Source organism: Chinchilla lanigera, unplaced genomic scaffold (genome assembly GCF_000276665.1).
Source record: "Chinchilla lanigera isolate Chin_1 unplaced genomic scaffold, ChiLan1.0 scaffold00011, whole genome shotgun sequence".
NCBI lineage: Eukaryota > Metazoa > Chordata > Mammalia > Rodentia > Chinchillidae > Chinchilla > Chinchilla lanigera.
Window position 1 is genome coordinate 6,878,360 of NW_004955412.1, and position 27,435 is coordinate 6,905,794.

Genomic DNA, 27,435 nt, shown 5'->3' on the forward strand with positions numbered 1-27,435 from the left:
AATCTGGAGTTCAACAGTTCACACAAAAATAAAACACAATGCACACAGAGGCTAGCATTCTCTAGACATGAGAACTTTTTGTTTCTCTTGAAAACTGTGGGGTGGAGTAAACAATTTTTATGACTAAAAATATATTTCATGTAAGTCTATAATAATGTGTCTCCCCTATCTAAGGTAAGTGTGGTTACTGTGGGGTGATCTTCTCAAATTGAAAATATCAGCGATGATGTTCCCATTTTTGATTAGTTCAGCAGTAACTTCTTGATTTATTGTTATTGTACTGGTTTCAGGATAAAAGCAAACAAACAAATAAACACAACTAGAGCAAAAAGCCCTCACCCTAAGCCAGTTGTATAAAGCTACTCATACTGAGAGAGAATTACCTACCAATTCCTTTGTCTTATAGGGTTCTTATGGACAGCAACTCAAACAATCGTTGCTAACCATAATTTGCTTCATATTTTAACTTTTATTTATAAATGTATTCCTGTATGATGTTCCACACATTACACCCTTCATTTCATGGGCCTTATTTTATCTCATCTGCAGGCTCCTAGAAGGAGTTATACGGTATAATTTCTTAGGCCTATTTCACATATGTGAAAACTAAGTTTCTAAACTTTAATGGCTGGTTAATTTTCCCACAATTAGAGCTGTTCTCCATGTGAGGAATGGTTCTAAGTCCTCTTAATTCTACTGAGTCTTTTATCCTCATTAAGGTGCTGTGTATTGAAACAGCGATAGCACAGGATCACTAGGGATAAGAACACAGACTCCAGAGCCAATGGAAGAGCTCTGATCCCGGCTTTGTGATTTACTGACTACGTCTCACAGGTCAACTTGCTGGTTCTTGTAGGCCTTAGATTACTCATCTATCAAAAGAACACACCCCTCCCCTATTTTACGGCACCGCTGGCAAACTACTCCTGTAGAGGCATCAAATCACGCTCATTGGGGCTTGCTGTTATTAAAGATTACTGTTCTTAAAGTTTTTCCTCAACCTTTATATTCACCATAGCTTCTTTTTGCATAACCCAAGCACTATCTCCCCAGTACTATTTAGGAAAAACAGGCATGCTATCAAAACAAGTACATTCACATTTAGAGAATGCAAAGGTCTCTGACAATTTATGTTTTTGCTGTGTTTACTATGTTTAATAACTTAGTTGAACTAAAATTTAGGGCTTAGCATTTTCTTACAAAAACCTGGGTTTTTTAGTGGCATCCTCTACATGGAAACCTTTCTACAAGGAAGCCAAGTACTCTCTGAAGCGAGTGTATCCTACATGTGATTATCTATTCTAACAAAGTTGTTGTCAAATCGAATGATGTATTTCAAGAATTAGAAAAAGGAGTCCCTTTGGCAGGATGGAATTAGCTGTTTCCGGCGCCCTTGGCTTGGCAAGCCTAGCTTGGGAAGAGTTTCAGCTCCAACCATCCTTGCGGCTGGGCAACCACATTCAGTGGCTCTGGCTTCCAGTTCCCTCTAGGTTACAGACCTGACTTGGGTAGGAAAGCACTAAGTGCAGCGTCAGAAGAAGGCATTCGCGTGTGACCTACCTCATGGTACTTCTTCACGGTTTTCCCTGAGCTGCAATTGCAGGACTTGCCGTTTGCAATTCCACAGCCGCAGTTCCCTCCGCACCGCTGCACCAGGAGGCAGCGAGGGAAGAAGACCGCGTTGGAGAGCTTCAGCTCCTCTCTCAGGTTGACTGAGTAATTCCTGGGGGTGCAGCTGTAGCGCTTGACATCATCGTTGAGCCTGTCCAGGTCAACTGCGGGCAAACACAAACACGGTGTAAACAAACGCAACGGTAAGCGCAGTCCTCGTTACTGGGGAGTTTCTGTAAGGGCCATCTTAACGCAAGTTCAGTCTCTCTTTGGGAACTTACGATGGAAAACTCTAATTTCTCTTTGATCCTTTCTGCCCTCCAAAAATAACAACAAAAATAAAAGTCTTGACTAAAATCTGTATTGTGGTTCATATTTCCTGGTACCTTTTTTAACGTAAATTTTTTTTCCAGATGAAAGAAAATGAAACATTTGAGAATTTAAAATAAATGTCTTTGTCTTTAAAAGCACAAAATAAATTATTTCTTGTTTCTAAGTAAATCCTGAATCTAAGTCATTACTTAACTATAATTTGAGATACACAGACACATTGGGAATGAGCACTGTAACGTGTATACCTGGCAACAAAATTATTAGAAGTTAAAATTATTAGAAGAAAAAGATGTTAGCTTCATTTTAAATCCAAAAGGAAATGATGTGTTGGCGAGTAGGGAGCATATTTGTGCACTGGGTCCTAGATGGCGGTATAGCATAGTGGTTAAGTGTCCAGGCTGTGCTGTAAAGCTACTGCTTTATCATCATACTGTGCCTCCCCTTAGTTGGAAAATTATTTAATGCCTCTGAACCTCTGCTTTTTCATCTACATCACAAATATATGAAGGGTTAAATACAATGTGCCCGGTAGTCAATGTGGGGTATTATTCATTCTTTTGCTTCATTTTGTTTTCTCCACCTTCATTTGTTTTCTTTTAAAGTCAATTGTTAAATAAAAAAAATTAGATCTTCCTCCTTGTTTCTCTTTCAGTCATTTTTCTATAACAATGTTTCTCAAGGGATATGGTTAATTGGGCTACTATGAACTGTCTTGATAATCTTTAAGATCCAAGTAATGCAGTTGTGCTTGAATTAAATTTGTGTTGTTACAATACATAAACTGTATTTTACATAGCGTTCTCCGGATCTACTCGGTCACCCATCCACTTGGCATTCAGATCCTGGCCACTCTGCACATGCACAAATATCTTCTACCAGAACCACAACAGAAGAGAGCTCTGGGGCCAGGGATATAGCTGAATGGCACAGCGCCTGCCTGGCAAGCGGAAGGTCCTGAGTTCAATTCCCAGTAACAAAAAAAAGAAAGAAAGCTCTTTTGATTGCACAGTTCCTACCACCACAGCCTGGTGAAGTTCCCTGTGTACCAGCTGGGCCGCCATTTGCAGGAGACACACCTCAAATGCCGGACAGACCTCCCATTTATCCTGGACTCCAGCCCTGGTCAGCATGTTAACCTTAAACCAAAACTGCTTGAGGAGCAGGAAGGAGTGGTTTTGAGGGCAGAGGTCAAAGGCTAAGGATGACATCAGTAGAGTGCCTTTAAAAGCAATGGAAGGACAAGAAGGCGCATATGTGGCTGGAGTGTCCATTAACCCCATAAAGTCAGCCAATTTCACTGAGAGTAAGAAAGACATCAGCTATGTGGCCAGATGAACCTTTGAATAGGAAATTAAATGGCAGAGGGATTGATGTCTTACCCGGAGTGCATTTTCCATTGTGCCTTGATTTTCAAGGGCAGGGATTTATACCTAACTGCTAAATGCTTAGCTTGGGACACTGTGGGGACTGAATAAATGCTAATCACTGTGCATAATTTATTGCTGTTTTTTCTTCCTTTGTAAAGACGTGTCATAAGTTTAGCTACAATCAATCCAGATTTAGATTGAATGAACTCTGTCTTGGGAAAGGAACCATTTTATTGCCGCTAAAGCCCTGAAAAATAACTGCAAGCAAAGCAGAAAGGATTACATAAATGGATTAAGAAGTGCAGCAATCATCCATTACAAGTGTCACCTTGAGATAAATACTGCTGCTGTCCTGTGCATTACTGGGCTTGTGGACAGGGCTGGTGCAGGGAGCCAAATCCACTGCCTGTGATAATCAGAATGTGTTTGTCTAAGACGAGGAACACAGAGGTGCAATTAGCAGGAAAGGATCATGATGGGAGGGCAGAGGGGGCAGGAAGGAGGTACCAACACCGAGTTCTTTAGTTCAGCTTTTTGTTAGTCACCAGATGTATGGTAACGTTTAGTTGCTTCCCACCCTTTTGAACTAGGCATTATTTAACCAAGGTGAACTGTAAATGGTAAAACTAGGTTTAAAGTGTTTCAAGCCACTGATTGAAAGAAAAAGACCAATAGAGCTAGGGCTGTGTCAAGCTTTGCTACGGGATATTAAATTGAGGCTGGAGCAATGAATAGCCACGTCCCTACCTTGATGAGATATCTAAGCCAAACTACAGCCTGCCTTCCGTATGTGAATTTAACAAAATCCCAAAATACCACCCACCAACCAGAACAAGGCACACGGGTCTTATTTCCCTTGAAATCTAACTCCTCACTTTGTACAACCGTTTCACTGAGGAGTGTGGGTGACTGCTGTTTCCTACCTGCCATGAAAAGATGTACAATGCTGTCAGTTTTATGCCTCAATTCACTGATGTGACAAGGGACTATGGCCTCACGTGACCGCTGTGGAATCAGCTGCCCTACTTATCAGGGGATTGAAGCCACCGAGGCACTCGATTTAGAACTAAGACTAAAAGGTTCTTCTGACTGGATGCAAATAACTTCAAGGCACGACTGCAGACTTTCGGCAGGGACATTGAATTTCCAGTCAGGGGAGACAGATGAGGCAGCACAGCAGAGCAAAGAGTCAGTCAGAGGCTGAGCAACAATTAAGGCTCCTTGTACTCTGGTGGGAAGGCACACACTGGTGTGAGCCTCCCGAAAGGGTTGGCGAATGGAGTGGTATAAATCGTGGGAGAAACGCTGCCTTTTCCACTCCCGCATCACTTTCTGTGGCTGAACATTACAGAGCTGCAAGGATATTCCAAATTTAATTCAAAAGGCCATTAATTTAATCTAATTTCCCTTATTTCACCCCAGTGCACACAATGTTATGAGAGTGGTACGGAGTCAAATTTCCCCATAAGGTCAACATTGACTCTAACCCTTGAATTTGATTCTCTTCTCTTCCAATCGGGTTCATGACCAGAATCATAGAGAGAATTAAGTTCATGAACCAAGGTATGACCGTGCCTATGTTGCTGTCCCTTTGACTTTGAGGCTTATTTTTTCTTAGATCTTTAAGATCAGCTAAGCTTTTTGGGCTTTGTGGTGACAATCTTTTAGAGGCTCAGAGGAGGCCCACTGCCCCCAACCCTTCCTTGGTCCACAGCGACAGGTGGCACAGTGCGTGGGGAACACTTTCTCTGCACAGCCTGGCCTCCAAATGCAGCCTGGTCACAGAGGTTCGTGGCAGTCTGGTCAGAATTCTGTGGTAGCGTTAGGACAGGGAAAGGATTAGGTGTGGATGGAGGATACTCAAATAGGTCTTGTTGATCCTGGCCATTAAATTACATGTAAAGGAACTGTGAAGTTTTTCACATAGACAATTGTAGGAAATCCTCACAAATGCTAAAAAAATACATACCACTATTACCTTTACTTTCACAGTTGAGAAAACTGAATCTTTGAAAATTTAAAGAAAACAATCTATCTACAGAATCTCTTATCCTCCTGTCCCATTTCTTTTCCCGTAATGATAGAAAACCAAGGACAGATCACTTAAGTTTCCCTTTTGTAAAAGCATTTGATTTCATCAATTAGAAGCAGTAACCTGTGGAAAGAAACAGACATCATCCCAGTACAAGACTTCTTTTCAGAATGGGTATTCAACACATACTATCTAAATGAATCAAATAAACTTCTGATTTTTTTTCAATTTTTCTTATTATGAAGACATTATTACTTCAAGCATCTTTCAGAGAGAGCTTAGAGTATCATTTATATGCTGAATGGCTTTTATTTCTAACATACCTTTGAGTGTTGTACATGCTAACGTGTTACGCTAGCATTGATACACTAGGGTTTGAGAGTCAGCTATACTATGGATGAACCGTGGTGTATGACAATAATCAACACTGTGACCCAGGGAACCTAGAAGTAGTGCAGCCAATGTGGAATGTGGCTTCCAGAAGGTTGGCTTTCAGATACATATGCCAAGGTAATATAGAACATGTACTTGGCCCAGTGGAGACTAGCCCTACAATCTGTTATGTAAAGTGCTGAACACATGACCTGGGTGTTACAACACTAGATTTATGGTGCTTGGGGTAGGAGTAGGAGGTGAGAAGAATATATGAATAATTGTACTTGTTGTCTACCACACAAATGCAGATTCTCAGGTTTTTCATGGTTCATAAATTCTCCTGGCAGACTCTGTTCATCTTTATGGACTTTACAGTCTCACTGTGATTTTAAGATTCCCTCATCTGTAAATCATGACATAATTGTGAAAACTATTTTTGCAGTTCAACTTTGATTTTGGAAATGCAAATAAATCTCAAAAGAACAACATTCACGATATTTAATATTTTAATAATATGACTAAGAATGAATAATGAAGTATTTTACCATATTTATTGAGGGACTTGCAGGGCATTTCAAAATCATAAAATATACTAAATTTTGTTATTCTATTTGTTGGTTTAATACCCAAAGAATAGAAATATTTACCACTTATACTTAAAATTAAATCACACCAAAAGGCTCCTGATTAGATAAATGCTAATTTTCAAGGTTTAAAAACACTGTAAAATCATGAGGAAATGGAAATTTACTGAGCACCTACTGTGTGCCCAGAACTGTATGAGATGCTTTTGGAAATTCAAATCTCATTGTTTTTATAACAAATCTTCATTTTTGATATTACTTTTTCCATGATAAAGATGTGGAAACTGAGATGCAGAGAAGCCAAGCAACTTATCTAAAGCCATTGACATGTTCTAGACACTTAACAAATATCTGCTGGACAATCAGTGGATGAATGAACTATCTGGAAGGTGCTGAATTAGGCACTGAGGTAGGTGACAGCAACATGAGGCAACTCTCTGAACCCTAGGAGCTCGGGACTTGGGGAGTGGATGCAGCACATCAATGAAGTGAAAAATAAGAAAGAAAGTTGGGAAACAATGAAGAATCAAGAAAGTTTGCAAATATCCTTCTTTCCTTTAGGACAATGGGTGTCTAAGCTCTGAATAGCTTTGAATTGCCCGCAGCATGGGCTATGCAACCAACAAAGCCAGATTTGTGTCACAGCGCCCTCCTTTCAAGTCGTCACAGAACATTTCTGAATTTGCTTCTTTTATTGTGTGAAATGGGAATAACAGTAACCGCCTGCCAAGAAATGCATTCAGACTAAATGAGTTCAGAGTGTTTGAAGCCCAGGTCCGCCCTCTCTCAGCAGGTGTGCCCTGTAGTATCCTTAGAGTAAGTAAAGCAGATAAATGAGGTCAGGTTAAGGACCCAATTGCCTACAACCAGAAGTAGCTGAGATTCCAGTCAGTGAAAAGAAGGTCATGGTTACCTTGATGTGAAGACCAGAAAGAAATAATCATGTGTGTTCAGGTTAATTTCAGGGGATGGAACACAGTCTTTTGCAAGTAAAGACATGTCATGAGCCAAATCTCTCAGCACCAGCAGCTCCTGCAGAAGTGTGTGTTCTAGCATCCGGGCTGTGTCTTGCGGCCTCCAGCTGGCACAGAACAAAAGGATGGTTTACCAACACTTCCCAGAAAAGAAGTGGGCGGAGAATACCCAAGGCACCGTGCTTACCTGAACAAGAGTAACTGTTGCTTACTCAGACACTGATAGCTTTCCTCTGTCAAAAGGATTGCCCATTATTTGCATTTGAATGGTATGCCCAAGTGAGAGGAATAACTTTGATGATGAGAGTGGGATTGAGATAGTTGCAAAGGTAGACAGTTTCATCTAGGAAAAAAAAAGAGGTGGCCCTGACACTAGGAGAAAAGCAAAGGAAAGTGTTCTGGTTCTTTGCTGAGATTTTCTTCAAGTATTTTAAATGTGTACCCTCATAGACACCATGTAGCTTGATAAGCAGAAATATGGTTTTGTTAATGTTGGCTGACAAACTGAGAAAGTGGGGATTCTGGACACTTGCAAATCATCTGGCTCATAAACAGTGGAAAGCTTAGCAGAGGAAACACCTGATGAGCAAAATGGCGCCAGAAAAAAAAAAAGATTCTGGGGTGAATAGTATCCTAGAAAAGTTCAGTACTTGACAATCATTTTTAAAACTTTTATAAGTACACTAATTACACAGATGCTTAAATCTGACAATATTTGGATATTGCAAATGAGGCTCTCTAGAGTATTGATGATTACCTCAGATTCCTACAGGGAAGAGGGCAGAGTGAGAGACATACCGTGGTTCTGTCAGAGCTTTGTAAGCAGTTCAAGTAATAACAGTAGCTATAATTTATGAGGGTTCACTATTGTTAGACAATCTACTAGCATTTAATACCAACACAAGTTGTAATAGTGTTTAGAATTAAGGCCATTTTACAAAATGCAGAAAACAGAGATTCAGGGGTCTACACTTGCAGGACATGAGTTAGAAGTTTTTCACAAGTTCACTTGACTCCAAAGTCCACGGTCTTTCTGAGGCAGGATAGAAGAAATAAAAACTAAGTAGGAAGGAGACAAGGAAACGGAGATTTTAAAATTGGACTTTTAAGAAAGATTGCAGCTTCAAGACACCATGCAACGGCAAGCAGAAACACCAAAACAGCACCCAAGATTTGGAGGCAGATTTATTTACGTTAACAGGCACCGATCGGGCAGCTTGGGTGTCATCAGTCAGAAGTGCAGTGAAGCGGAAACAAGATTTTGATGCTCTGTGAGACTGAGCACAGGTAATCCAGAACTGGGGTCTTTCCATTTAAAAGCAAAAAGGGGTTAGCTGACGGGAGCCAATCAAAGCCAGAAGAAGGCATTTTTAGGTCAAGGCCAGGGTACCAGCAGGCTGTGGGTGGCAGAAGACTGAGGCAACATGTATGGATGGTAATCATGGTGGCACTGGCAGCTTGGAGATCTTGAACTGGCTTTACAGGCAGGAGAGGTGTACTGTTTGATGCAGGTGGGGGTTGCCTTGGGACAGAGCTTGATCACTAAAGGGGCATGATTGATAAGCAAGGCCAGGGGTTAGTCCTTTATCTATACTTTTGGAAACAAATCCCTCAAAATTTTAGGTTTATGATTATCAAGCATTTTAGGCTGATATGGTTGGTATTATTTTTCCTCCCAGGGTACAGTGAGAGTCAATGTCAAGTCTGAGACAGTGGACCCAAGTGTGAGGGAGGCTGGTCATTTCCTAGGAGTGATAAATGGCAATCAAGCATGTACAGGAATTCATGTTTGATAAAATGCTCGTCAATCTCATAAGATCTACTTTGGCAAAATTTTTTTTTTTGTGGGCACTCCAGTGGGTAACAATAGTAACTTTAGACATGTTCATTGGCTTTTCGTTTCCCTCTTTGAGGTCTTCCAGGAAAGCAGTGCGGTAAGGCTTCATGGCCCTCTGTCGCATTACAGTCCCAGCTTGGGTGTGCTCAGGGGAGGACTGCGTTCACCCAAGCAACAGGACCAGCCATAGTGGTGGAGACTTTTGATTTTAACCAGGCTTGGGCCCCATCTAAAATGTCTCTAATGTTTCTTTAAATTATTATTTTCTTATTCTCTTTAATGGTTTGAGCAGTCTTCCACTCTTACATCTGGTAATCTGAGCAACTTCACTGAAGATAATAATATGTAATATAACAACCATTGCTAATTCCTGTCATCTGATTTGAAATCCTGTATCATTTTTAATGCTCTTGCTTTGTTTTGTTTGTATTTTGCTATTGTTCTTTTTCCTACTATTCTTTTGAAAATGAAAAAAAATGTGATAGTGTTCTTCAGTGCTAAACAGAATCAGTAGGAGTCGCTGACAGTCATCCCATGTTGGCAGGTGGGTACACAGGTGTGGAGACAAGGTGGACAAGTTCTTAACCCCTTATGGCAAATGAGTCCAGGTGAATTAATCTGGGGAAGCTGTGGTGCAGGAGATAGACCTGGCAGTGGTGGCATTGCAGCTGGCTGAGCAGGTTGGGGCTGATGAATGTCCTTGGGCAAAACAGGGTAAAGATTTCTGCCTTGGACTGAATCTGAGAGCCTCTCAGATGCCTTGTGGATTTGTTTGGATGACTAGGATGGCTTTTTACATGCAGGACACTGGTGTGGAGCCAAGTAGGAGAGTTTTTAACCCCTTATGGTAATTGAGTTCAAGTTAGCTGGCCTTCGGCCTCAGGATTTTCCTAGGTGAAGGGGTTTATGGGAGCAACCCATAAGCAGAGGCCAAGAGATCTTGTCCAAGGTGATTACCAGTCTATCAGGCTGATGTGTGGCTGGATACCTGTTTGTGCTTTACGTGACATCTGATCATGGCTGATGTCCAGGCCCAGAGGCGAGTACATCTCTGAGAGGAGAGTTTTCAGAACTTTAGGATTGCAATTATCTGTCTCAGGCTGATGTAGACAAGTTTTTCTCTCAGGGAACAGTCAAAGTTGAATATGTAGGGTTAAACAAGAGTGAGGTTGCCTGGCTTGGTGGAAAGGAGCTGTCCTCCCAGGCTGTAGATTCTGCCTGGCAGAAGAGGTGAGAGGCAAGAGTCCCAGTTGCCCCAGTGATGGTAACTTTCTGACAGAGGGAACATTTGAAGGCAGAAGATTTTATTCCATTGTCTACCAGGAAAGTCACGGGTTTGTCCCCAACTTTTGTAATGACCATGTGCTCTCAGGGGCGTGGTTTGATAGAGTTCAGTCTGTCTTATCTATTCGGGCTTGACAGGGCACAAGGCATTTCTCAGGGATGACAGTCCAATTTTCCTCAGTCAAAATGTAGAACTCAGAAGGAACTGTTGACAGTCATCTCAGGTGGGTGTTAGATCAGGAAAGGCGTGTAAGCAGAAGACTCCAGAGGGAGGGCCTCTGTGGCAGGCACTGGCCAGCTGGAACCAGTTCAGTTGGCTGGAAGTAACAAGTTGGGAGTGAGGGATGAAGCTATAGGTGTTAGCAGCAGCTGCAGCAGCCGATGAGAGGTCAAGGTAGAATGCTCAGGAAGAATAGGCCTCTTTTCTTTTTCTTTCTTTCTTTCTTTCTTTCTTTCTTTCTTTCTTTCTTTCTTTCTTTCTTTTCTGAGATGCAGGGAGCAGTTTGGTTTCATTTTTAGCTCTACAAAGCCCAGTTTTTTGCAGACAAGGACTGTGGATTTTAACTAAGTAGTTCGCATTTTATCTCCCTGAGGGGTATGCTGGGTATGCTTGAAGGATGGCCCAACAGGCAAAGGTCTCTCAGACAGAAAGCATTTAGCTGCTGCTTGGCCAGTCCCCTCTTGGGGACTTAGGCACGACTTAATTAAGGAGAGTGCGAGGCCTTTGTTTTGTCATATGTAGGTCCCCACGGAACTGCAGGTGAGGGTCCAATCGGCCACCATGACCAGTGCTTCTCAGTCTTGGTGCACGGACAGAGCAGCCTATTGCTTACGCTGTCTGTTTCACTCACATTTATTTAGCAGGAACTCAGAGGTTAAACATTTCTTTTTTTTTTATTTTAAAGAGAGTAGCAAATGAGACACAAACAAACAAAAATTAGAACAATAGCAGCATACCAGTATCACAAATATAGACAAACCAAAGCAAGAACATTTAAAGTGATACAGGGTTTCACATTTCAACCCCTTCCCTTGAGGATGGCCTTAACCAACAAGAGGTTATGAAGCTCTTTTTCTATTCAAACTGAGCAGGACTGACAGACTGACTAACTGGGGTGCCTTTGGGGGATTTTACCAGAATCAGGCAGATAGATAGGCAGATAGACAGACAGATTGCGTCCTCCTCTCTTTGGGGTCTGATGTGAGCTGCTTGATCAGGGAACCAGGAATCCTCTTCCAGACCTCCCAGGGAACTCGAGAAATCTTGAGGGCATGCCTACTTGTCAGGTCCTGGAGAGGTCCTTGTTCCAACCATGAGGGCTATGGCCAATGTGCAAATAGGTCAGCACAGTCAGTCTTCCTGGCCAGTGTACCATATGCAACAGCAAGTAGAAACACCAAAGCAATACCCAGGGTTTGGAGGCAGATTTATTTACATTGACGGGCACGGATCAGGATCATTTCCAGAATATCAGGCCCTGCTCTCTTGTGGTCTAGGGCTTACCTTGATAAACAAGCAGGAAGTACAGAGGCAGAAAGGCTTGTTAATTGGGGACTGATTTTATACGATGTGTATCACAGTGAGCATCTATGCATCACAGTGACCACTTGTTTCTAAGAGACAGGAGCAAGTGGGTCTGAAGCAGGACCTGTTACCTGGACAATTAACAAACTGAAACATACTGGGTGAGGGTGTGTGTGTGTTATTTTCTATTACAACAAAAGTTACTTAAGATTTTTCTTCCTCTTCTAGGAAACTCATCAAAAAAATCCTAAAGTTCTTAAAGATACAATAAGCCTGTAAATCCAGGCTTTACACCATCCTTTACACTTGTAAACTGTGCTTCCTCCACCCTCTGAAGCAGCAATGTTGGTGGACATCAGATCTCAACCTCAAACATGTGTGGATGGCTTGCATCATAACCTGGCAGACAGTACACCGCCTAGATCACCCATCTTGAAAACACCCCCCCTAAATTGTACCCAGCTCCAGTTCAGAGTAAGTTTCATTTCTCTAAACACCCACATTCCCCTCTTGAGTGTGCCCTGTATTTTTGTCTAATACATCCTTCCTCTTGCTTTTTACTCATGTGTCCTGAAAATTTTGTCTCTGTGATTATATTATAGGCAGCTAAATTAGGTAGAAATGTTCTAGTCAGTCAGACGGGCTAGGCCCTTGGGGAAGTCAGTGCAGAAGATGAGAACACATTACAACTGAGGCTGGGGGTGCATTTATTGGAGGCCAAGCCAGAAGATAAAGATGGAAAGACCAGGCCTACATGCCTTGCCAAGGGATAACTGGTATCACTTGGTCCAATAAAGTCTACATAGACTTAAGTCACCCCAATGGGTGACCAAGACCCCCTGATCCATTCCTCCCTATAAAAGGTCTTTGTTCTTTCCATGTGCACTTGCTATGTGGCCTGCTTCCTCATTAGATCAATATTACCTAACTGGCTATACTTGTATTATTATTTGATCATAGTTTTCCCCCATATTGTATCTACCACATGATTTTGTTCTATAAAACTTCCTTTGAGAAGTGGGTTCCTTGGCAACATACTTTGGGTCCCCTCTTGTGAGTTCTCTCTCTCTCAATAAAGTTTTCCTATTCTTAACCTCTCTTGTTCCTTAGAATTTATTCTTGGATTTGGGGAAACACCTGACATCTAGCAGGTTGGGAGTTACATTTATTTTCCCAATATCAATGGGAGTCTACAACCTACAAACTTACTCTACGAGGGTGGGATAGGTTCTTTATTTCAGCCTTGGGGAACTTTGGATCCAGCTCAGTGACATTTCTTTCTTCTGTTTGATTTCTACCATATTTACTGTAAACACATTTAATACTGTTAAAACTTGGTGCATAGCACATAGTTCAAGAAACCCAATGAGTTAGCCTACTCTGAATAATAGAAACTTAAAAAGTAAAGTTACTGTGAGTTGATCTTCCCATGTCTATGTTTGTTTAACTTACACAGAGGTAGCTACAGAGTACTGATATCTCCAGTCTGACCTACTAATTCACCACTGATGTCAGTAAAGGCCTTCTTCAGAATTCTCAATAAGGTATTAAGTAAGCCAAGTCTGAGCACTGAGCATTCAGTTTCTGAAATATAGTTCATTTCTTAATATATTTTGAAATTATTTCCTATATTCTAAATACTTTTCTGAAAAAGCAAAACTTGTATCCTCCTGGTAGACATGCTATGGTATGACAAAAAAAAATCAATACATGATGACTACTTATTTTAAAAAAGGTATTCTGACCTAAGAGAAGTCAGAAAAAAATTCAAATGTCTTAAAATGAAACATCTATTTTTGTTTATTTCTCAGGTTCTTAAATCAGTTATTCAGGTACAAACAGTTTGCAGATTAGAGTCAAGTGCTTTATATCTTACAGCACAATGTTGTATAGAAAATAACGATTGGCATTATATAACCAACAATGGGTTAGTGACTGTTTTAGGGTTCCAGTATCTAACCAATTATTGCCAATTATAAAAATCACATATTTCATTGTTTGCAGTTATTTTAATGTCAAGGTATTCACTATACTCCATATTAAAATGTTGATTTTCTTAAGTAGAAGCTCATGTAAATTTTGGCATATGTATCTAAAGATGATAATTTGGGGGAAAGAATGTATTTTTATGAATGGTTCAAAACTATTAATTTGGAGTAACACAACTGTCTTGGTTACTTTTCTCTCTTTGCTGGGACAAAATACCTGATGCCCAAAATGAAGGAAGGAAAGGTTTATTTCGATTACAGTTTGTGAGGTTTCAGTCCATACTTGGCAGGTTACAAGGCAGAGTGGCACATGGCAGAGGGCTACAGCTCATGGCGGCAGAACACAGCAAAAGCAACAAGGACTAAAAAGGAATGGCTGCAAGCAGCCTCTTCTTCTCCTTTACATATGCAAACTATCCACCCCAGGGCGGGTGTAGTTCTCACACCCATAATCAATCAACCCTAAAAGCCTGCCCCATGACCACATGAGGCTTTGGGGGGACACCCAAACACAAACCATAACAACAACTTTGTTTATATTTTATTTATGTATTTTAATTTTTAATTTTTTTGTTTTTTTTCTGGTACTGGGAATTGAACTCATGACCTTGCACTTACCAGGCAGGCACTGTGCTGCTGAGCTAAATCCTAACCCCTGTTTATACTTTAATCATAACGATAAAAACCAACTCTTCCTTTCCAATTACAACTTGGATTTTTCTACGGCAATCACACTATCATTCTGGAAAATCAAGCCCTCCTGAGAAAAGCAAAGGAGTAAGTCTCACTTTTGATATTAATCTCCACGAATCACCTTTAGCATGAGGTCCAGTCTTGTAGAGCTCAGGGCCAATTATTTCTTAATTTATAAATGTTGAATTGTATGCCCTGAGCTTGAGGAAATACATACTGATGCTGTTTATAGGTAGAACTTTTAAATGAATCATAGTTTAGTTTCAGTTAAACTACAGTGGTCATTAAATAATTTAGGTTGTAATTATAAGGCTTCTAAGAAGAACCTTTATATAATTTTATCTCCTTTTATACAAAGTTGCTATACTCACTAGAATAGCCATTAGAAAAATAAGTGAAATTGAACTTAAAAAAGTATTTAACTTTTGGGTATCTTTGATGTTGAAAGCACGAGGTTGGAATTATTGGCAAAAACTGAGTTTTAGAAAAACTGCTGTTATCTGCAGATTTCAATTATATATACTTTCTCCATTACCCCGTAGGAAATGGAAAGTGGGATATATTAACTTGTTATATTATCTTCGGTCCAGAAGCTTTTACAGACCAGTTGGAGCTTATCTATTACTTGTGAATTTAAAAACGTTGAAATTAAGTATCGAATTCTAGCTTCAACACTGCCAGTACTGTGTTTGCCTCGCTCTTCACCTGAACTTCCACTCCCCACTTGTTTCTCAGTTTCACAAGTCTTCATGAAAAGAGCTAAAAACCCATGAACGACTAGTTTGTCTTCCACCAAAGAGAAAGTAGAAGCAAAATATAAAATTTAAGTTAAAAAATTGTGACTGTTTCTGGTTTATTAAATTCTCCTTCCCGGTGTGTTTATATTTTATTTTAAAGTTTATGAAACCCTGTGTTTTGTATGTTCATATTCCAATGGCTTCTTAGGCGCGCATTTTTTTGGAGTCATGACAATGCCACTTTTGATCTGTATGAGTAAATTAGAGAAACAGGATGCTCGGGGCTGGGGATTTAGCTCAGCGGCAAAAGCGCCTGCCTGGCAAGCGCAAAGTAGGGAGTTCGGTTCCCGGTACCGGAGAAAAACCAAAAAAAAAAAAAAGAAACAGGATGCTCAATAGGTTAATAAACAACAAACTTGTCTCTATACAACATCATTAAGATAGTATTATATTGATAGTAGGGAACCTTTTGGAGATTCTGTGAAGTTCATGTTTTACCTGACACCTAACGGGCTGCTTTTTATGTTTATCTGCTCTCTCTTCTCATTCTGTATCCACTGTTCCTTTCCTTAAGCATCAGGATACAAACCACAGTGTGTGTTTTTAAGTCTTAAAAGCAGAAAATGCCAGCTGAGATATTCAACCTGACTTCCCTGACTTTTGTGACACATCAGGTGGTTCGGCACCGGTGGAATGATAAACAATTAAATCAGGGCATTTATACAAGCGCAGAAACAGTGGTGACTTGGCAGTGTTAAATAAATGGTGCAAATCTGCCTTCGGGCCATTCTAAACAAGACATTAAGCAATGGAATCTAAGCCAACGGGAGAGAAAGATGGTGTTGATTCTGTCACAAACGTTAAGTAGAATGTCACTTTGAATGTTCTTGCAAGATTATTTTGAAAACCAAAAGTATTCTTAGGAAAGCTACACTCCTTAGTCCTTGGGATCAGGGTCTGAAAGCTGGGTCAATCTCCAGCACCACAAAGACAAGAAGAAAAAAGAATGAAAGAGAAAAGAAGAAAAAATAAGTATACTAATGTTAGATTAACATCTTCAATTCTACAAACATTAACTGAATATCCAAAAAGTGTAAGAAACTGTGCCAAGTGCTGAGACCCAGGACAAACTTTCTCTACATTCCAAAGGCCTCAAAGGATCCACAAACAACATCAGTATCCCAGTTCCACCCCTCAGTCATTCTGAGTCACCATGCCCCAGGTGGAACAAGGCATCTGTAGATTTCCCAATGTTCTCTACCTGATTAGAAATTCAGCCAGCGTTAAGACCCTTAGGAGGTCCTGGAGTCAAATATTCCCTCAGAGAAAATACAAGGGTGGAATAACAGTGCAGCAGTAGGTCATACCATGCAGTGGCATTGCAAATATTCCCAGTTTTGCTGGTGCCTGGGATTGTCACAGCGACAGGCCAGGATCAGGAAAGTTTCCCCAGGAAGGTGATGAAAGCATAGTTCCGAATTCTAAACTGGCTCAGCTACCTACAAAGGCTTCAACTTGTGCCCACAGCAGGTGTTCTCGCGGGACCACGCACAGTTCCCAGAGGTAGGTGCTTTTACATGCACGTCCGCAGTGAGGAGACTGCAAAAGGATCAGCTACATTGAGAAAAAGAATCACAAAGCTTCTAAGGGCTAGGAGCGAATTCAGGCCTCCTCCCTTCAACAGCCCATAGTTTCCAGGGAAAAGATCGGATTTAAGTGATTTTCAAATTTTAATATTTAATATGAATATTAATTTAATTTTAATATTTAATATTTTAATCCAGAAAGGCGGTACCAAGAGGAGTTGCCCCTCGAAGATCTGTCGTGGCTGAGATGCTTGAAAGCAAAGTCAGATTTTACTGCTTGTTTGTCCCATTTTTAATAATTTGACTGCACTTTTTAAAACAGGTGAATATTTTACTTTTTTTTTTTTAAGTAGATGCGCTAAAAGCCCCAGCTACGGCAACGGCTTACAGAAAAGCAATTTCTCCTTTGAACTGACTCGGATCTGAGCCCTACGGAGGTTCAGATTGTGAGTTAGTGGTGCTCACATGGCACAGCTGCACACCAGGGCCCCCTGGGACTCTTTCCCTCCTGTAGCTATGCATTTTTAAGTATGTAAGATTTATGATCTAAGCCATAAGCAAAAAGCTCAGGCAGGAGTTTACTAATTAATCATTTTGGCCTAAATGTTCCTTTTGGTTGTGCTCAAGCAGCCCAGGTTCAGTTCTTAAAAGTACCCTTGACAATAGGAAGCATGGAAAGCAAGCCCTATCTCAGCTGAATACCTTCGCACCTATGCCGTGCAAGCCAGTCCTAGACCTGATAGCGAAAATTTTAATAACAAATCTTATTAAATAAAGCGAGGATATAATCAACTAGAAATTATCCTTTTATCCAATTAGAGATAATTATATGTTACAGAGTTACACGTTTAAATAATCATTCTCGCCCTAAGATCGCATCACTCGGATGTGTGAGTAGGATATTTAGTTTTTAACAATTTTAGAACTGGTGCTTTCACTCACAGTGTTCTGTCTGCCCAAACGTTCCTGTCTCTTCTCCCGTTACATTTCCTGCAATTTCCCGCGGAACACGTGCCCTCACACCTCTACACCGTGCCTTATGTTTCTCTGCGTCCCTTCGGACGTTTACCTCCCAAGCGTATGAACCATTCCTGCTAAAAATTTCACAGCATAGACATCGAATGTGTAGAACTGAAATCTTCCAGCAGAATTTTGGCTGTTAACAGTCTCCTTCCTGTCAGCACTGCCAGCCCCCGGCTGGAGTTAACCCTCCTACCAATCAGAGAGGCGCAGCAGACACCCAGCACTGCCCTTCCCCCCAGGCGAGAGACCATCATGCTTCCCTGGGAACTAGCCCGGCTGCCTTTGGGCAGCTGTTAAGCTCCCCTGACTTTGGTCGCCTCTGTTGTTACAAGCAGGAATAATAAGCACTTATTTATCAAGAAGCAAGAAACTGTTCCGCGTGTTTTTATAAGTTCTCCAAACTATGGCAGATCTTTGAAGGGAATCTTTTTTAGTTTCACAGAAACAACAAAATTACAGCAAAAATTAGAATATGAGATAATGGACTGATGATGATCAGCTGATTTAATTTAAATGAATCAGCTATATTACATTACTAAGTCTCCCCTATTGTAGCTATTAACGCTGCTAGTTACTTAGGAAGAACATCTGAGTTTTCATTTCTTACCTTTAGATTTCCGGTCATGGTATGCTCGGCCTCGATAATAAGGGGTTTCCAAATACAGATTCTCAAGGTCTTCTTGCCACGATTCTGGATTGAAGTGTCTGAGCAGATCTTCCACAGTGTCAAATTCTGCAACTGTTTTGTCCAGCACATCGGCAGCAAGAGCGGGATCCGTTACTGACGCGGAGCGATAGGATCCCCCCTAAGAGAAACACACACCTCAGTGTACTCAGAGCAAGTCCATTGCTGTGAAATACAGCAGTCATACAGCTATATGGAAGGGACATAAACCACCTTCAGATTTTAATACCTCCTATGTTTAAACAGCGTGTAAACACAACCTGCCATTGACTTGCTATATTCATAAGTAAGAGATAGTAAGAGATAGTCTCTTCATGGTAAGAGATAGTCATTTACTCTTCATGGTAAGAGATAGTCATTTACTCTTCATGGTAAGAGATAGTCATAAATGACTATCTCTTCATGGTAAGAGATAGTCATTTACTTTTTTGGAAACCAAATCCAAGCGGATCACCAAACTGCCAGTTCATCTAAATTATAATCATTTTCAAAGAGATAGGCTGGGTGGAAATATAAAAATTAATTCACCCAGTTTCTTGCCTCAAGGTCCCAAATCATCCACATTTCAATTAATAAAGGTAATAATTAAAATTCTGAATTTCTTCCAAGCAAGTTTTGGTTATTTATTCCATTCTCCTACACGTATCATCCATACTGGCCCTTACAGGTCACCTAGTATTGCAGATGTGAGAGCAGGGCTGGACTAACTCTGGAGACATTTTGATAATTTAACCAACTTATTTACTGCCAACAAAGATAATGAGCCATTAAACTGGCTCCCTTGACTTAAGAGTATACGATTCACAAGGGAATGTTTTCTTAGAAAAAGTCATAGCTTGCTAGTGCTCCCAATTGCCAATAAAACAAATACTCTTTAAAGAAGGAACATGGAATTACTGGGAGACTGGAAAGGATTATGTATTTTGTCATAGAAATAAAACATTTCCACATAAAGTTTCCAAGCACTTACCTCACTAACCCTTGTACAGTCTAGAGGTAAATGAGCCATGTGTCAAACATCTCTGTAAAAATTCATGACCCATTAACAAGGAAATAGGGAGCACACAGCCTCAAATGATTTCTGAATGTCTTTAAAGAAACTGCCAAACAAATAAGATCCCCCAAAGGCAAATAACTTCTATCGTTAAGGGAAAATGGAAATTAAGGAAAACTTGCTCTCCTGAAGCTTACCTGTAGCATCCTATCAAAAAATAATATGCATTATACTCTCAGACATCAAAGTTCAAAAATTATATTATCAATTTTGAGCCGTGTTTGCTCTCTTTACCCAATCAAGGTTCAAAGGTCAGAAAGTGATTACATGATCACTTGTTCTCGGAGGAGTACTGTCTTTAGGAAAATGGAGGCATGTGATGTATCATTGTTGTAATTCAAGAGCTATTTTCACATATGCCCCACAGGGAAAGGCAGTGAGCGGAAGACAGGATTGGAGAGTAAGGTGGGAGGTATCAGGTAGATGATGAACATGTTAAGCCAAAAAACCGGTTTTCATTTAGATGAACTACACCTCTAACTTTTGATCAGCCCTAACAAAATACACATTTGGACCGAACTCATCCCGGACCAAACCTTTCCACCATGCTACTTTCAGGCCCTATGTATGAGTCTGTTCTACGTTCTGCACAGGTGTATCTAGGTAATCGTCCACCAAGTTACACAGTACTTGTCATACATTTACCGAAGGATACAGGGATTTGTTAATAGATCAAGCCATGACAAAGGCACCCCTGGCCATCATCTTGTTACTATGATGTGGCTGTGGGCTGGGTGGAGCAACACTTGTTCTTCTCAGTAGCGTGTGTGCATTTGTGTGTGGTGTGCGATGAATCTTAAATGATGCATACCATCTTGTTCACATCTCTCTTGACAACAAATGCAGGGTAATACTGACAGTTCAGTGCTGTAATTCCAAGTTCCTATTCAGCTTGTATAGCTTACCTGACTTATATTTATGAGACAATTTACAATTAACCTTGTATCACACCAATGCACATCTAAGATCTACAATATTAAAATGAGCTGACCAAATTTAGGAGTATGCCAGTAGGTAACAGCTTTGAAATTAAAACTCTTCCCATTTTACTGGAATAAAAGCAGGGACCTTAATCAAGCCATTCCCACCCAGGTGAAAGCTTCTTGAACTAGGTCTAGATAAAGTGGTAGCAAGGAATTTTCTGGGGTGGCTCTAGAAAGTGCCTGGAATATAGTGTGTGGCCAAATATCTTTCTAAGTGAAAGCTCTCAAAGGACTCTCAAGCTTTGGGACAGAAGGAGAAATCTAACATCTCCTGATATGAAGCTGAAGAACAAGTCCAAACCATAGGTAAAAATGTGAGCTTGTCCTTATGTATGGGCTTTACTGCTGCTTCCAAGTTTTGATTCTGAGTGTCTGACAGATACAACGATAACAGTTAAGAAAATGTGTATGAGTGAATAGGTGACCTAATAAACATCTACGAATATTTATTTCTGAAGTCAATATTTAAAAACTATTTTTGAGGGCAAGATTAACTTGGTGTACCTCCCTCAGCTGCAGTATAAATTTGATCTCACTTAGATTTTGTTATCTGTTTATAGAAATCAATTCTAATGTTAACTGAGTTACTTTGGTAATAATTCACAATAGTTTACATTAAAAACTGCATACACCAAAAACTAAGTGTGATTTTCAAAGAAGTAAATGGTAGGTAAAATGACCCATGATCCTACTCTAGAAGGTTCTTAAAAAGTAGAATGTTGAGCAAAGTAATTGTAGTGTCCCATTCCTCAAAGAGGGATAAACAGTACCTCTTCTTAGAATTCAAACCAGAACTCTCTAGTGGCTATGGACCTGAAGCTGGACTCCAAACAGATGGGAGAATCTCGCTGTTTCAAAGGACCTATGCCCTCAAGGCCCAGGTGTACAAGGCTTGGGCCCCAGGGTGCTGAATACTGGGAGGCAGGAGAGCCTGAGGGGTGGAGATTAATGGAAGGTCCTTAGATCGTTGGGGGCATGGCACTAAAGGGGATTCTGGGCACCTGGCCCCTTCTTCTGCCTCTCTTTTGCTTCCTAGATATTAGACGAGTGTTTCTGTTTTGCTGTGGGCACCAGCCATAATGTACTGCTTTGCCCCAGGCCCAAGGCAGTGGAGCCAGTTGACTAAAGTCTGGAGCTTCCAAAATTTCCAGCCAAAATAAGCCCTTTCTCTGCCCCTGGTTGCCCAACCCTTCTGTTTAGTTTGAGCAGCTCCTCAGTGTTACCTGTCTTGTTCTGACTTTTACCCTTCTGCAGTGATTGCCTACACTAAACAAGGTTCAGAGCATGCATTCTGGAATGTCAGAAGCAAACAAAACATTCATAATATCACCGACAAAGACTGTATCTGTATCTTGATTAGATGGTATTTTAGCTGCAGTTGCATCAGGTGATAGAATCCACAGCTGAGGAAATTCTGCTGTAGGAATGAAATCTTAAAAACTTCCCCAGGGACAAAAGACAGCATGTCAATTAAAAATAAAATCAACTCAAACTTAGTAGTGTGGATCCAGTTCAGGATCACACACATGATTTCTCCACATTCCTGACCTTTCTATGAACACCTGTATTTATTACCTTGTGTTTTATTGCTACATAAGTGCTGCAGGTAGGACTGGTGAAGACAAGGTCTGCTCTTTCTATTTAAAGTAGACAAGGAGGCAGAGTATTGAGAAATGGCTAAATTTGGAGAAAAAATGGGGCATGAGCCATGTTTTATATCTAAATCAAATAGAATATGTATAAGCCTGATTTGCATTTAAGTTATCTTACTGTAAACACTGGAATTTCTCAAGTCTGAAAAGAACCTTGAAAATACAAAGATTAACAGCCTCTCCTGGAATATTCAGAAAGCTATTTTGAAACTGCCCACTTGACCTGGGGCCATGGGTCAGTTTGGTATGGTCAGACAGTCCTTTTGTTAGAGTGCTCTTCTTTAAAACTGACAAAAGATTTATTTTTTTGTTTTGTTTTGTTTTTTGTTTTTTCTGGTACCGGGAATCGAACTCATGACCTTGTGCTTGCCAGGCAGGTGCTGTGCCACTGAGCTAAATACCCAGCCCCTAAACTGACAAAGATTTAAATCATTGTCTATGCCCAGGTCCTACAACCATCTTCGGGCAATTCCTGAAAACCTTTCTTAAGGAGAGGCCAAAAAGAGTGTCTGACATAATCCACTTTATCTGAAAGAAATGGAGGTGCATATCCTGCTTTGGATTTGGTTTTGGTTAAGCCACAGGTCCTTAATGTACTTTAAATCCTTCAGGGGTTGACCTTAGCTATTCCATCAGTTTCTTTCTGCTCGCAGCAAAGTAATAAATTACTTACCGAGGCAGAGCTTGTGACTGATTCCCAATTGGTTTTAGAGGCTGCTGCAGGTTGGAAATCTTCCTAGAAGGCAAAGAAACCCTGTGTCAGTCAGTGAATCCTGTGTTCAATTCATTATGGGTAACTTTAACACCTTAGCCTTCTCAATCTCCTTCTGACAAGTGACAACAGAAATAGGGCTACATACTCACTGCACATGCCAAGCATCTGTCTTGAGTATCTCACCTCTAGAATTTCTCCTTCATGACATGGACAATTGTATTAAAATTCTCAGTGGAAAACACACAGAAGTTCAAATTTTAACAAGGCTGCTTAGTGGAATGTGACCTCAGACAACCTCCTTAACCTCTCCAATCCTTCCCTTCTTCATCTTTGATAGGCTGTATGGAGTGCTTCAATTATAGGGCTGTTCTGAGAAATGGATGCATTCATTATGTTATTTTAACTCACACTTAATAAGATGCTTAATTAAGGGTAATAATTATCGTTATTGAAGTATATTTGGTTCAAATTAGCTTCTGCATCATGTCTACTGAGTTAGTATACAATATTGGTAATCTTTTCATCTATAAACTAACTTCCAAAGGCTGTTCTTGACTATCAGTGAACATCAGGAAGAGTGGCAGGGAGAGATAATTGTGGGAATGACAAGGTGCTGTCTGTCACTCTGGATATTAAATGCCACCCCCCAAAGGCTCACATGTTCAGAGGTGGGGATTTTGAAAGGCAACTGCTCTAACTTCTTCAGTGGTTTATTCCATTAACAAACTCATAATTCAATGGCATTGTTGAGAAGTAATGGAAACTTTGGAGGTGGGACCTAGAAGAAGGGAGTATATGAAGGGGCATGACTTTGGAAACTATGTCTTGTCCTTGACCTCTTCTCAAGTCTCTCTACCTGTTTCTCCTCCCCAGTCCTTCTTCACTCCCTTCCATCCTCCCTCTCTCCTTTGCTTCCCAGCTGACATGAAGTAAGCAGCTTTGCTCTGCCACATTCTTCCTCCATGATGTGTCTGCCTCCTCACAGGCCTAAAGCAATGGAGCCAGCCAACCATGTACCGAATCCTCTGAAATGGTAGGCCAAAATAAGCTTTTCCTCCTCTAAATTATGCCACATGTTTTGTCACAGTGACAGAAAGCTAACACACCACCCAAGGAAAGATGGTTTAGAGTGGGCATGAAAAAAATTATCTCAGACAAACTTGAAAAGATTTTTGATAATCCTAGACTTCATAGAAAGAAACTTTTCCTAAAGGCAAATTTATGTCCCATATGTGTGTGACTTTTATGCTAACTAATCTAGTACCAATAAATTTTAAAAAACCATAATTAGATAGGGAGCTGATTCTACATAGGGCTTCTTGACCCTGCTAAAATAAGTCACCTTGGTGAATTTCTTCTTCCAGCCTGACCAGCAAGCTGTAGGTGCTTTGAGATAATCCTGAGAAATATTCAGCCACTCAGGTCTAAATATACATACTGAATGAGGGCTAAGTGTCAGGTCTAAATTTCATTAACATTTTGAAGAATTGGAAGTGCATTTGTTAATAGCTCATGATGAGACTGGTTTATATATAAACGTCTGTGTTGAAGAAAATTTCAGTTGTTTGCCAAGCAAGAATCAAGTCAAATGTGGGGTTTCAAATAATTAACATATATTTAGAACTGGCTAGATATCATTACTCTATGCTCAACTTTATGGGAGAGAAGAAACAGCAAATGTGGTCTGTGTACTTTGCCAAACAGAATGTATGTGAAAAGGACACTCAAATTTCACATTAGAAGGATGAAGGCAAGCAAATAAAGGTTGGAATTTACATGAGTCATGAGGTGGTGAACAGGTAAGGCTGGGAAAGAGATAGGAAGCAAGTAGCTTTTCTATGTCTCGAAAAAAGCATCCATATGAAGACACATGCTAGGTATATTAATTTATTTTCCATTACTATAACAAAATATTTGAAGCTGAGTATGAAACAAAGACACAAGGTTTATTTAGGTCACAGTTTTGGAGGCAGAAAGCCCAACATTTAGCAGTCCCTAGTGTACTTTCTATAATGAGGTTGAATCACAATGAAATAAACTATCTGGATCCTCAGGGAGTTCAAAAGGTAAATATATAAATAAACTTGTGCAGGTACTCTGATACCAGCTTAATTAGAATAACATGAAGGGTAGTAGAAAATTGTTCCTGGATTGGAAGTGGACTGGAAAAATGCCCTATAAGAAGGTGGTACAGAGAGAAGTTTTATGTCATTGTTTAGATCTAAAATGTCTCCCCAGTTTCTCATGTGTTCAGAGGTGAGATTTTGAAATGTGATTGGATCATCAGGGCATGATACTCATCAATGACTCCACTGATAAGTTCATAAATGAATATCTTGTTAGGAGATGGGGTAGGTTGCAGGAGGTTGGTCACTGAGGGCATGGCCTGGAAGGGTATATTTCTTTTTGTTCATTGGTATATGCTTGTGATGCATAGTATTTACAAGGAATTGATCGTTTTTAATCCCTGCTCCCTGCAAAGTGTATAGTGTGTATCTCTCTCTCTTTTCTTTTTGAATGCCACTGGGTGAACAGATTTTCTCTGCCATGTCTTTTTACTATGCCATTTCTGCCTTGGAGCCAGCTGACCATGGACTGAACTCACCAAAACCATAAACTCTTCCTTTAAGTTTTTGGTGCTGAGTATTTTGCTCCTGCAATGACAGGAAAGTTACTAATATACATTGAAAGTTAAGTAGATGGCTGCTTGCAAGAATAGTAGAATAGAATACTTAAAAGGAGGGAGCTGCTTAGGCTATATAAGAAATGTATACAAAGAAAGAGGTAAATTTCTAGGTAAAGCTATTAGGTCATGTTGAACATAGTATATTTTCAGTATTTCTACAGCATACGGTATGGATGCTCAAGAGGAAGTTTCCTTTATTAGACAGAGTGAACATCATGAAAGAGAGGAACTTGAGCTATAGATCTGGAATTATCAACACAAAAATGACAAGCAAAGCCAGTAGAAGATTATATGGATGACATGGAAAAATCACAAAAAGGACATGTTTTAAAATCTTGGAACTAGAAGTATGATTAGGATTACCTAGTCCAACCTCCTCATTTTAACAATAAGGAAACCAGTTCACAGAAAGATAAATGGCATGTTCTGTGTCATATAGCCATCTTCTGGCAAAACTAGAATGATCAGGAGAAACTCTGTAATGAACTTTCACAGCATTACAGCTGTCTTGGAGAGTGCCTGCCTGGGAGAGAAACGATGAACCATGACCAAAGGAGTCATCACACCCACAGAGAAGGTATGAAGCAGAATGGTGGTGAAAACTCTCTGAAGATATCCTTTGAAGCTTACTCCTACTTAGTCTTGATTCCAACACTTACTTTGGTGACTCCAGTTTGTTTTCTTACACAGACCCATAGCAAAAATGTACTATTAATCTTTTTTAAGTACAAAAGGTCTTTCATGTAAAAGTAGCTACACACAAAGAACTCCCAGCTTCTGTAATTTCTGGCTTGCAAGATTCCAGTCAGAAACTTTGATAGAAACAAATGATAAAGGATTTCACTAAATTCCTGATAGAATGTAACTTTATCCTCTTTTAGTAACATAACTGTAAGACATTTTAAAGATATCAACTTTCTTTTCTGTTACTTCAAAATTTTGCCATCATTTATGAATGACATATTTAAAATGAGCTTATAAAAGGAAATGATATTCCTTAAAAAAGTAAAATACTGAACTGCCAAGGGTTTAGCTTGGAAGAAGTCTGAGCATAGGGAGAAGCATAGTGACTTTACTTTCTAAATATATCCTCACTGTGATCATTTTTCATCTCTTCCACCATAATCTCACAAGGACGAGACATTAGCAAGTCTCCTGTTTCTTTCTCCCTAAGTCCACATTCCACATAGCCATCAGAATTCTCCTTTCCAATACGAAACGAAATCCTATCTGCTTCTTAAAGCCCTCAAAAGCTTTCCAGTGTGTTCATTACTTGTCTGATCTGACTGACTGCTGTGACCTCCTCTTGACTCTGTGACCTCTTCTCCTGGTATCCCGCTCTGATTTGTTGTCCTACATTTCCCACTAACTCTGTTATGGCTATCCTGGCCTTCTGAGAGTCCTTCAAAAACATCCCAAGGTTCTCTCCTTAAGTTTAATCAGCTGCTGTTACCTCTGCTTGGATGTGCCTTCCCCAGATGTTCCAAGGCTGGCTCCTCATCATTTGGTTGTTTGCTCAAGTGTTTTACAAATCTTTGGAGAGCACCCAGGTCACATGATTTAACTGTTTAATTTTATTTAAATTATTAATGACATGCGAAATTTTTTCATGTTTCTTTGTTGATTATCTCTTTCTGTGGAGGACACCCAGGAGAGCTCTCCTTGAAAGAAGTGCCTTTATCTCCATTGTGCCTAAACCTAGCCCTGACTC

At 40.2% G+C, this 27,435-nt stretch overlaps 1 protein-coding gene across 4 annotated transcripts in view; it reads right to left on the reverse strand.

Moving 5' to 3' along the window:
• Pdgfd (platelet derived growth factor D) overlaps positions 1-27,435 on the reverse strand; it is a 224,359-nt gene that overhangs the window by 9,365 nt on the left and 187,559 nt on the right. For all 4 annotated transcript variants that reach the window (XM_005377999.2, XM_013511231.1, XM_005377998.2 and 1 more), the window contains 3 exons: positions 22,997-23,059; positions 18,557-18,755; positions 1,561-1,775 (listed from right to left, as the gene is read on the reverse strand). In XM_005377999.2, coding sequence (XP_005378056.1) covers positions 1,561-1,775; positions 18,557-18,755; positions 22,997-23,059 — 477 coding nt within the window. The remainder of the gene's footprint in view (positions 1-1,560; positions 1,776-18,556; positions 18,756-22,996; positions 23,060-27,435) is intronic.